At 47.2% G+C, this 13,243-nt stretch overlaps 1 protein-coding gene across 1 annotated transcript in view; it reads left to right on the forward strand.

Annotated features, from left to right (window-relative positions):
- Positions 1-13,243, forward strand: part of LOC148502617 (uncharacterized) — a 311,881-nt gene that overhangs the window by 149,998 nt on the left and 148,640 nt on the right. Inside the window, exon 15 of the mRNA XM_088449562.1 lies at positions 675-1,346. Within this exon, the coding sequence (XP_088305688.1) occupies positions 675-1,346 (672 nt within the window). The remainder of the gene's footprint in view (positions 1-674; positions 1,347-13,243) is intronic.

Below are 13,243 nucleotides of genomic sequence, written 5' to 3' on the forward strand. Positions count from 1 at the left end.
ACACAGTATGGAGATGTTGGGGTACAGCCGGGCACGTCTTATAGTTACACAGTATGGAGATGTTGGGGTACAGCCGGGCACGTCTTATAGTTACACAGTATGGAGATGTTGGGGTACAGCCGGGCACGTCTTATAGTTACACAGTATGGTATAGCTCTGCAGTGATGGTAATTCCCATATAATTATTCTGTTCCCAGCAGATGGACACAGCAGCAGGAATAATTTGAGGAGACGTCTCATATTATCTACAGATTGTGACCTAGACAATAACTTCTCACAGGACTCTCCAGGAGAAAAACCCATTATCCCCAGTATACATCCAGCATCTCACAGTGCTTATCTATCCTCTGATCCCTCTAACCATGAGGAATGTTCTCCTGATAATCCCAGTAGTGTTACACACAGCTCAGATCACACAGGTGATAATCCATTCTCATGTTCTGATTGTGGGAAAAGTTTTACCAAGCAGATCAGTCTTTCTATACATCAGAAGAAAGTTCACGCAGCTGAGAGGCCTTTTCTATGTTCTGAGTGTGGGAAATGTTTTACTCTGAAAAGTTATCTTAGTAGACATAAAAAGATTCACACAGGTGAGAGACCATATTCATGTTCTGAGTGTGGGAAATGTTTTCTAGAGCAGGGAGCACTTGATGTACATCAGAGAAGTCACACAGGTGAGAGGCCATTTCCATGTTCTGAGTGTGGGAAATGTTTTACACAGAAATCATCTCTTGTTATACATCAGAGACGTCACACAGGTGAGAGACCATATGCATGTTCTGAGTGTGGAAAATGTTTTAAACAGCAGGGAGCACTTGCTGTACATGAGAGAAGTCATACAGGTGAGAGGCCATTTCCATGTTCTGAGTGTGGGAAATGTTTTACACAGAAATCAGAACTTGTTACACATCAGCGAAGTCACACAGGTGAGAACCCATTTTCATGTTCTGAATGTGGAAAATGTTTTACACACAAATCAGTTCTTGTTAAACATCAGAGAAGTCACACAGGTGAGACACCATTTTCATGTTCTGAATGTGGGATATGTTTTACACACAAATCAGTTCTTGTTATACATCAGAGAATTCACACAGGTGAGAAACCATTTTCATGTTCTGAATGTGGGAAATGTTTTACACACAAATCAGTTCTTGTTTCACATCAGAGACGTCACACAGGTGAGAAACCATTTTCATGTCCTGAGTGTGGGAAATGCTTTAAAGAGAAATCAGATCTTGTTATACATCAGAGACGTCACACAGGTGAGAGGCCATTTCCATGTCCTGAGTGCGGGAAATGTTTTACAGACAAATCACATTTTGTTACACATCAGAAAAGTCACACAGGTGAGAAACCATTTCCATGTCCTGAGTGTGGGAAATGTTTTACAAAGAAATCAGATCTTGTTATACATCAGAGATGTCACACAGGTGAGAGGCCATTTCCATGTCCTGAGTGTGGGAAATGTTTCACAAAGAAATTCACTCTTGTTACACATCAGAGAAGTCACACAGGTGAGAAACCATATTCATGTCCTGAGTGTGGGAAATGTTTTACACAGAAATCACATTTTGTAGTACATCGTAGAAGTCACACAGGTGAGAAACCATTTTCATGTCCTGAGTGTGGGAAATGTTTTACACAGAAATCATATCTAGTTACACATCAGCGACGTCACACAGGAGAAAAACAATGTGTATGAGCGTCTAGAAATATATAGAAATTGCAGCGGTATTTACAGTACTGTAATATTGAGAATTATCAGAACAAGCATAAATACAATGTTAGCCTAGATTGCTGTCCCTGCTTGATGAAGAATAAATTACATTTGCATTATCACACTATGGGTCTGATTCAGCAGCGGAAGCAAATGCAGCTGCAGTCTCTTACAGATCGCAGGTGATAATATATGCTAATGCCGAGGCACAGCCGCCATAACCACGCCCACTGCTGCATTCTCATTATTATCCAATGTCACCCTCCTGTGTAATCATCGGTACCATCGCCGCACATCAAGCAGGCACACAACATTTACATCAGGTCTGACCAGCCACAAACACTGCAGCTCTCCTGACACACAGAGAGGTCTCATGCTGCAGCTGCCATCTCTATGGCTAATTTATACACGCCCATGACATGGCGACCACACGGACAAACACGCCCATGACATGATGATCACACAGACACACGCCCATGACATGGCGATCACACGGACAGACACACGTACAGACACGGACAGACACACACTGTAGAATTCTGTCCACCCCCATTACCTCCCCCAAACGGTCACCCTGCCACTCACTATGTGATGTATTCCTCTTTGCTTCTGTAATCGCAGTGTGATCGCTGTGTGACTTATACGCAGGTGTGATGGCAAACATTCGCTCTATCTGTGTAACTATCGTCATTGTGTCCTCTGGTGAATCAGCCCCTATATACTAATATATTACACTTGATTATATATCCACACGGATGTCACCAACATAGGGCTCCAACAGGTTCCTCATGTAATGGCTTTCACTTTCCTTATTCTATCAGATCAGAGGTTCCCAAACTCCACTATTACAGGCCAGACTTAAAGGAATTTCATGCTTGAGCACAGGTTACTCAATTAGTGCCTCAGTCAGTTTGATTTAACCATATGGATTCAAGCATGGATATCCTTAAACCATGGCCTGTAATGGCGGAATTTGGAAAACTCTCTGTATTAGATTATTATAGTACTATTGGCCTATTTGTGCAATAACAAGACCACATGATGTAATATGGGAACATAACTAATCTGTCATCATGACTATTTACAGATTGTCCTCAGTATGTCCTGCACTGTCACCTCCCACAGTGGTGACACCACCAGTAATGTGTTTCCAGCTCCCGATATCCCCAGCAGAATACAGATGTGATCAGGGTACGTAGTAATGGAGGAATAATACAGGGACATCACAGGATAAGTAGGATCAGTACAGATTGTCCTCAGTATGTCCTGCACTGTCACCTCCCACAGTGGTGACACCACCAGTAATGTGCATCAGGCTCCCGATATCCCCAGCAGAATACAGATGTGAGCAGGGTACGTAGTAATGGAGGAATAATACAGGGACATCACAGGATAAGTAGGATCAGTACAGATTGTCCTCAGTATGTCCTGCACTGTCACCTCCCACAGTGGTGACACCACCAGTAATGTGCATCCAGCTCCCGATATCCCCAGCAGAATACAGATGTGAGCACGGTACGTAGTAATGGGGGAATAATACAGGGACATCACAGGATAAATAGGATCAGTACAAATTGTCCTCAGTTTGTCCTGCACTGTGACCTCCCACAGTGGTGACACCACCAGTAATGTGCATCAGGCTCCCGATATCCCCAGCAGAATACAGATGTGAGCAGGGTACGTAGTAATGGAGGAATAATACAGGGACATCACAGGATAAGTAGGATCAGTACAGATTGTCCTCAGTATGTCCTGCACTGTCACCTCCCACAGTGGTGACACCACCAGTAATGTGCATCCAGCTCCCGATATCCCCAGCAGAATACAGATGTGAGCAGGGTACGTAGTAATGGGGGAATAATACAGGGACATCACAGGATAAGTAGGATCAGTACAGATTGTCCTCAGTATGTCCTGCACTGTCACCTCCCACAGTGGTGACACCACCAGTAATGTGCATCCAGCTCCTGATATCCCCAGCAGAATACAGATGTGAGCAGGGTACGTAGTAATGGAGGAATAATACAGGGACATCACAGGATAAGTAGGATCAGCACAGATTGTCCTCAGTATGTCCTGCACTGTCTCACCTCCCACAGTGGTGACACCACCAGTAATGTGCATCCAGCTCCTGATATCCCCAGCAGAATACAGATGTGAGCAGGGTACGTAGTAATGGAGGAATAATACAGGGACATCACAGGATAAGTAGGATCAGTACAGATTGTCCTCAGTATGTCCTGCACTGTCTCACCTCCCACAGTGGTGACACCACCAGTAATGTGCATCCAGCTCCCGATATCCCCAGCAGAATACAGATGTGAGCAGGGTACGTAGTAATGGAGGAATAATACAGGGACATCACAGGATAAGTAGGATCAGTACAGATTGTCCTCAGTATGTCCTGCACTGTGACCTCCCACAGTGGTGACACCACCAGTAATGTGCATCCAGCTCCCGATATCCCCAGCAGAATACAGATGTGAGCAGGGTATGTAGTAATGGAGGAATAATACAGGGACATCACAGGATAAGTAGGATCAGCACAGATTGTCCTCAGTATGTCCTGCACTGTCTCACCTCCCACAGTGGTGACACCACCAGTAATGTGCATCCAGCTCCTGATATCCCCAGCAGAATACAGATGTGAGCAGGGTACGTAGTAATGGAGGAATAATACAGGGACATCACAGGATAAGTAGGATCAGTACAGATTGTCCTCAGTATGTCCTGCACTGTCTCACCTCCCACAGTGGTGACACCACCAGTAATGTGCATCCAGCTCCCGATATCCCCAGCAGAATACAGATGTGAGCAGGGTACGTAGTAATGGAGGAATAATACAGGGACATCACAGGATAAGTAGGATCAGTACAGATTGTCCTCAGTATGTCCTGCACTGTGACCTCCCACAGTGGTGACACCACCAGTAATGTGCATCCAGCTCCCGATATCCCCAGCAGAATACAGATGTGAGCAGGGTATGTAGTAATGGAGGAATAATACAGGGACATCACAGGATAAGTAGGATCAGTACAGATTGTCCTCAGTATGTCCTGCACTGTCACCTCCCACAGTGGGTGACACCACCAGTAATGTGCATCCAGCTCCCGATATCCCCAGCAGAATACATATGTGAGCAGGGTACGTAGTAATGGAGGAATAATACAGGGACATCACAGGATAAGTAGGATCAGTACAGATTGTCCTCAGTATGTCCTGCACTGTCTCACCTCCCACAGTGGTGACACCACCAGTAATGTGCATCCAGCTCCCGATATCCCCAGCAGAATACAGATGTGAGCAGGGTACGTAGTAATGGAGGAATAATACAGGGACATCACAGGATAAGTAGGATCAGTACAGATTGTCCTCAGTATGTCCTGCACTGTGACCTCCCACAGTGGTGACACCACCAGTAATGTGCATCCAGCTCCCGATATCCCCAGCAGAATACAGATGTGAGCAGGGTATGTAGTAATGGAGGAATAATACAGGGACATCACAGGATAAGTAGGATCAGTACAGATTGTCCTCAGTATGTCCTGCACTGTCACCTCCCACAGTGGGTGACACCACCAGTAATGTGCATCCAGCTCCCGATATCCACAGCAGAATACAGATGTGAGCAGGGTACGTAGTAATGGGGGAATAATACAGGGACATCACAGGATAAGTAGGATCAGTACAGATTGTCCTCAGTATGTCCTGCACTGTCACCTCCCACAGTGGTGACACCACCAGTAATGTGCATCCAGCTCCCGATATCCCCAGCAGAATACAGATGTGAGCAGGGTACGTAGTAATGGGGGAATAATACAGGGACATCACAGGATAAGTAGGATCAGCACAGATTGTCCTCAGTATGTCCTGCACTGTCTCACCTCCCACAGTGGTGACACCACCAGTAATGTGCATCCAGCTCCTGATATCCCCAGCAGAATACAGATGTGAGCAGGGTACGTAGTAATGGAGGAATAATGCAGGGCCATCACAGGATAAGTAGGATCAGTACAGATTGTCCTCAGTATGTCCTGCACTGTCTCACCTCCCACAGTGGTGACACCACCAGTAATGTGCATCAGGCTCCCGATATCCCCAGCAGAATACAGATGTGAGCAGGGTACGTAGTAATGGAGAAATAATACAGGGACATCACAGGATAAGTAGGATCAGCACAGATTGTCCTCAGTATGTCCTGCACTGTCTCACCTCCCACAGTGGTGACACCACCAGTAATGTGCATCCAGCTCCTGATATCCCCAGCAGAATACAGATGTGAGCAGGGTACGTAGTAATGGAGGAATAATGCAGGGCCATCACAGGATAAGTAGGATCAGTACAGATTGTCCTCAGTATGTCCTGCACTGTCTCACCTCCCACAGTGGTGACACCACCAGTAATGTGCATCCAGCTCCCGATATCCCCAGCAGAATACAGATGTGAGCACGGTACGTAGTAATGGGGGAATAATACAGGGACATCACAGGATAAATAGGATCAGTACAAATTGTCCTCAGTTTGTCCTGCACTGTGACCTCCCACAGTGGTGACACCACCAGTAATGTGCATCAGGCTCCCGATATCCCCAGCAGAATACAGATGTGAGCAGGGTACGTAGTAATGGAGGAATAATACAGGGACATCACAGGATAAGTAGGATCAGTACAGATTGTCCTCAGTATGTCCTGCACTGTCACCTCCCACAGTGGTGACACCACCAGTAATGTGCATCCAGCTCCCGATATCCCCAGCAGAATACAGATGTGAGCAGGGTACGTAGTAGTCGAGGAATAATACAGGGACATCACAGGATAAGTAGGATCAGTACAGATTGTCCTCAGTATGTCCTGCACTGTCACCTCCCACAGTGGGTGACACCACCAGTAATGTGCATCCAGCTCCCGATATCCCCAGCAGAATACAGATGTGAGCAGGGTACGTAGTAATGGAGAAATAATACAGGGACATCACAGGATAAGTAGGATCAGTACAGATTGTCCTCAGTATGTCCTGCACTGTCACCTCTCACAGTGGTGACACCACCAGTAATGTGCATCCAGCTCCCGATATCCCCAGCAGAATACAGATGTGAGCAGGGTACGTAGTAATGGAGGAATAATACAGGGACATCACAGGATAAGTAGGATCAGTACAGATTGTCCTCAGTATGTCCTGCACTGTCTCACCTCCCACAGTGGTGACACCACCAGTAATGTGCATCCAGCTCCTGATATCCCCAGCAGAATACAGATGTGAGCACGGTACGTAGTAATGGAGGAATAGTGCAGGGCCATTACAGGATAAGTAGGATCAGTACAGATTGTCCTCAGTATGTCCTGCACTGTCTCACCTCCCACAGTGGTGACACCACCAGTAATGTGCATCCAGCTCCCGATATCCCCAGCAGAATACAGATGTGAGCAGGGTACGTAGTAATGGAGGAATAATACAGGGACATCACAGGATAAGTAGGATCAGTACAGATTGTCCTCAGTATGTCCTGCACTGTCACCTCCCACAGTGGTGATACCACCAGTAATGTGCATCCAGCTCCCGATATCCCCAGCAGAATACAGATGTGAGCAGGGTACGTAGTAATGGGGGAATAATACAGGGACATCACAGGATAAGTAGGAGCAGTACAGATTGTCCTCAGTATGTCCTGCACTGTCACCTCTCACAGTGGTGACACCACCAGTAATGTGCATCCAGCTCCCGATATCCCCAGCAGAATACAGATGTGAGCAGGGTACGTAGTAATGGGGGAATAATACAGGGACATCACAGGATAAGTAGGAGCAGTACAGATTGTCCTCAGTATGTCCTGCACTGTCTCACCTCCCACAGTGGTGACACCACCAGTAATGTGCATCCAGCTCCCGATATCCCCAGCAGAATACAGATGTGAGCAGGGTACGTAGTAATGGAGGAATAATACATCGACATCACAGGATAAGTAGGATCAGTACAGATTGTCCTCAGTATAGCCTGTACTGTCACCTCCCACAGTGGTGATACCACCAGTAATGTGCATCCAGCTCCCGATATCCCCAGCAGAATACAGATGTGAGCAGGGTACGTAGTAATGGGGGAATAATACAGGGACATCACAGGATAAGTAGGATCAGTACAGATTGTCCTCAGTATGTCCTGCACTGTCTCCCCTCCCACAGTGGTGACACCACCAGTAATGTGCATCCAGCTCCCGATATCCACAGCAGAATACAGATGTGAGCAGGGTACGTAGTAATGGGGGAATAATACAGGGACATCACAGGATAAGTAGGATCAGTACAGATTTTCCTCAGTATGTCCTGCACTGTCTCACATCCCACAGTGGTGGCACCACCAGTAATGTGCAGGGTCAGGAGATGGAGATTATTTGGTAGTGAGGAAATCACAGAAAGGACCATACAAGCTTTGTTATACACCTACAAATATATGAGATAAAGAGTTTGGTAACAAGTAAGAAAAACGAACGCTGCACAGACCTGTCTGACGTCCATGTGGGGTAACACAGCTGCGTGTGGCGCTTGTTAGTATTTACCACACTTTTTAACCTGAAAGTTTTTGTACATTGTTAGTAAAGCTGGAATAGACTCCAGTTGTCCTCTCGGTGGTGCACATGTTCTGTGATGGCCTAGGTGTAAGATCTAGTGATTTGCTGTAAGACGGGATTTAGTGGAAACTCTGATGTTACCAGAGATGTCACAAGGAGGTATAGAGGTTTCTGCATGAGGGTGAGTTGTGTCTCACGGGCTGGTCACACTAGGCCACAGCTGGCAGGAGAAAATAACAGAGATAGGGACTGGGCAGTCAGCTATAGACCAGGGTATGAGCCGAGGTCAGGGCCACCGAAGAACAAACGTCAGGCATAAGCCGGGTCAGTATTGGTCAGTCAGACATTTACTATGACTCATTCAGAACTGGATATAAACTGACATAAGCTGTATTACTCTGTCACTTTAGGTACCGGTGATTATAGGTATATATATTGGGGTGATTATAGGTATATATTGGGGCTGCACCAGCTCTTCCTATTCCCAGGTTCTTGTTATGTAGTTTTTATTTTGTGTTTTAGCTTTATCCTAACTTTGCTTTTTGTATCTTTATACTGTGACTGTCTTAGTATCCATTTCTCATACCCAAACAAGAAAGGTTTTGTCTTACACGTGTGCCCCTCTCTCCTCTTTCCTGTCTCCTGTCACTGTGACACCGCTCTGGTGTTGGGGATTTGCTCACTGATGGGCACCTGCATGGATGCACTGTCCTGTCCTGTTATTACCTCCTATCATGGTATATATCAGTATTATGTTAGTACATATGTATTAGATAATATGTCATCTCTATTGTATGTGTGTCATGGAGGGAATGACAGCACTGTGCGAGTATCATATCCTGCAGCTTATAATACATGAGTAATACAGAAATGACACATTGTACACAAGCCATGAATAATAACAGGAATTGCTCTGTATGAGTAACTGGACATTACAGGACTATTATGTGCAGGATGTTACTCTCATCATTAATGTAAGGACCATATTATACCAAAGAGAGAAAGCCAGGACAGCTATTCCTCATGGATGGCTCCTAATATGTACAGACCCCACCTGATGGAAAATGCCAGGATACTGCACATCTCTGAGCATTGGATGTATGATCTGTTATCTATATACAGGTGCACAGCACAGCGTCACTGCACCAGTATGCCGGGAGCCTCACATCATTACTCTGTACTACCTAGCTGTATCCATGTCAGTCTTGTCTGATCATAGCTGTAATGGAGTTATATGAGCTGAATTACTCTGTGCTGCTGTTACCATTCTCTTTTTAGTTACAGATTTCCAGCTCCACCCACCTTATCTGCTGCTTGTGTGTCTGCCCCCAGGTTTGCAGGATACAGCAGCTGCTCATTTTATAATTTGCTTTTCATGCCGCATTCACACAATATTATAGTAATCTGTAGTATTAAATATTCAATAAATAACATTCCAAGTGTTACTACAGGAGGAAACTATATTCTTGTAATCTTGCAATAAAATGACTCTGATGTAGAAAATTCTGCCTCACTGCTGTGTTTAGTTATAACTTGTGTATAAAGGAAAAGGCGGGGTGTGGGGGGAATGAGGTAGAGGGTGATATATAATAATATAATGGTCAGTAATCAATAAATATAATTCATGGGAAAAAAAACTACAAATGTAAGTAAAGTCCATGATTTGGTGTAATGGGTACAAGGACCTGTGTATAATGTGGTGTAATGGGTACAAGGACCTGTGTATAATGTGGTGTCATGGGTACGAGGACCTGTGTATAATGTGGTGTCATGGGGACGAGGACCCGTGTATAATGTGGTGTCATGGGGACGAGGACCCGTGTATAATGTGGTGTCATGGGGACGAGGACCCGTGTATAATGTGGTGTCATGGGGACGAGGACCCGTGTATAATGTGGTGTCATGGGGACGAGGACCCGTGTATAATGTGGTGTCATGGGGACGAGGACCCGTGTATAATGTGGTGTCATGGGGACGAGGACCCGTGTATAATGTGGTGTCATGGGGACGAGGACCCGTGTATAATGTGGTGTCATGGGGACGAGGACCCGTGTATAATGTGGTGTCATGGGGACGAGGACCCGTGTATAATGTGGTGTCATGGGGACGAGGACCCGTGTATAATGTGGTGTAATGGGTGCGAGGACCCGTGTATAATGTGGTGTCATGGGTGCGAGGACCCGTGTGTAATGTGGTGTCATGGGTACGAGGACCCGTGTGTAATGTGGTGTCATGGGTACGAGGACCCGTGTGTAATGTGGTGTCATGGGGACGAGGACCCGGGTGTAATGTGGTGTCATGGGGACGAGGACCCGTGTGTAATGTGGTGTAACGGGTACGAGGACCCGTGTGTAGTGGGTACGAGGACCCGTGTGTAATATGGTGTAACGGGTACGAGGACCCGTGTGTAATGTGGTGTAACGGGTACGAGGACCCGTGTGTAATGTGGTGTAATGGGTACGAGGACCCGTGTGTAATGTGGTGTAACGGGTACGAGGACCCGTGTGTAATGTGGTGTAACGGGTTCGAGGACCCGTGTGTAATGTGGTGTAACGGGTACGAGGACCCGTGTGTAATGTGGTATCCTTCACAGTGGGGTAGGGGATAATGAGCTGCAGCTGATAAGACCTGCTGTCATGGCCGCCACAGGGAGGCCAATCCTGGGCCATTTTTTCAATCATGGGATCCCCGGCATTGAGTTGGTCAAGTAAAATATTTTTTTCTTTTGAGCTTTTGCTGGGCCATGAATGTACTTTTATTTTTGTAGTGTTAGGGCTCAGCCAGAGGCCCCCAACACCACAGGTACTATAAAATAAACATTATTCATGGCCCAGCACAGGCCCACAGGAAAAAATAAATCTTTCATGGCCCCTGGCCGGGCCCCAACAGTCAGCAGCAGAAGTATATTGACATATATGGCCAACCCTGTCCCCAGCCTCCGACAGGAATAAATTACTTTCAGCAAAGGTCCCCAGCCCGCCCTTTTCACCATATCACAGCACAGCAGGCGTATGATGAATTTGCAAATATAATGTACATCATCCTCAGAGAGGAGACTCACCTAGGCCAGTAACGCATGTATAACTCTCCAGTCTCCTCCAAATCAGCAGCCAGGCAGCATGGGGTGCTCCAGCAGGCACTGTGTGGGGGTACAGGCTTCCTGGTGATGCAGCAGCAGGGCTCCTTTCCTGGGGGGGTGATGCAGCAGCAGGGCTCCTTTCCTGGGGGGGTGATGCAGCAGCAGGGCTCCTTTCCTGGGGTGGTGATGCAGCAGCAGGGCTCCTTTCCTGGGGTGGGGGTGCAGCAGGGCTCCTTTCCTGGGGTGGGGGTGCAGCAGGGCTCCTTTTCTGGGGTGGGGGTGCAGCAGGGCTCCTTTCCTGGGGTGGGGGTGCAGCAGGGCTCCTTTCCTGGGGCAGTGCAGCAGGACTCCTTTCCTGGGGTGGGGGTGCAGCAGGGCTCCTTTCCTGGGGTGGGGGTGCAGCAGGGCTCCTTTCCTGGGGTGGGTGTGCAGCAGGGCTCCTTCCCTCCTCCTGAATAGTTTGGCCCTGGCACTTTTATTTTTGTGTCAGAGGCTTTTATTTTCACAGGGGCCGGGCTGGCTGCCTGACACCACACTAACCCCCACAGCAATGCCGCTCCATCCTCCTCCACTTAAGATTGCTGCGGGCATGGCTGAAGGAAGACAGGCTGCATTGTGCTGCACTGCGCAATGCTGCGTGACCTCTGACGTCACACCAAGGTGCCGCGCACAGCCGGGCAGCATCTGAGCTGAGTGCTCAGGGCTCAGCACTGCCCGCCAATAAACAAAGACAAAGACCTTTTTTTTTTATATGGTGACTCAGTGCCGCCCTCCAGGGGTCGGTGCTCCGGACGACGGCCCAGTTAGCCAAACCCTAGAACCGTCCCTGGTGGGTTGGTTGGTATGAACAAATATTGTAATGTGCACAATGACACAAGTGGGGCTATCTCTAACATGCAGGATGCAGCAAAACAAGTCAATGTGACAATGTCCAGTATGCACTCATACTCCCTGAGGAAGGCCCGCACTGGGCAGAAACGCGTTGGAGTTGCATCCACATCTTCTATACCAAACACTACACTATACCACAGCTAGCATGAACACCCACACCCACAGCGGGCCGTGCTACCGACCGGTCTGAGCCGATATCAACGCAGAGCACCACCCAGCAGGAATCAACCCGCAAAACCCCAGGATTGGGGAATCATGCCTCATCACACCGTGCCAGGAACGTACCTGGATGTTACAGACAAGAAGGATGGATACACCACGGTCAGGCTACATTTCAACTGCCGGAGGAAGCATCTCCTGAAGGTCCCCATTGTGCAAGATCAACATAACACGGTTACCACACAAGGCCACCCGTGCCCACGTCTCTCTGCTACACATACACAAGTATCCAGGCACTGACCACGCATAACCAGGACGACCAGACAGGTAAGCGGGACGCTGCCCCTAACTCTAAAAAGACCGCAACACTAGGTGGAAATTACACTCTGCTTAACCACGTATTGGACTCTCTGAATACCGGAATAGACCATCCTGGGTGCTGATAATGCCCACTACCACCTTCCACTTTACCACACTACCATTGTTACTGGACATGCCACATTGACTTTTGATTTGCTGCATCCTGCATGTCCGAGATAGCCCCACTTGTGTCATTGTGCACATTATAATATTTGTTCATACCAACCAACCCACATCTATGATTGCTACATCTCTCTGTACATAACCAATATTCTGTGTACTGCTGCTGTCTATTGAGACCAGTAAACTATTACTGTATCTTACAACATTTTGGGTCCATTCTTCTTTTACACATCACCCAATCATTTATAACAATACCACTTAGCAATATGTCTGAGCGCTACACAAACCAATTTTCTAGTATCCCCACTCATGGCAGCAGCACTTACCTTAGTTACACAAACACATACTCTGT

Source organism: Taudactylus pleione, unplaced genomic scaffold (genome assembly GCF_031769625.1).
Source record: "Taudactylus pleione unplaced genomic scaffold, aTauple2 ptg000488l, whole genome shotgun sequence".
NCBI lineage: Eukaryota > Metazoa > Chordata > Amphibia > Anura > Myobatrachidae > Taudactylus > Taudactylus pleione.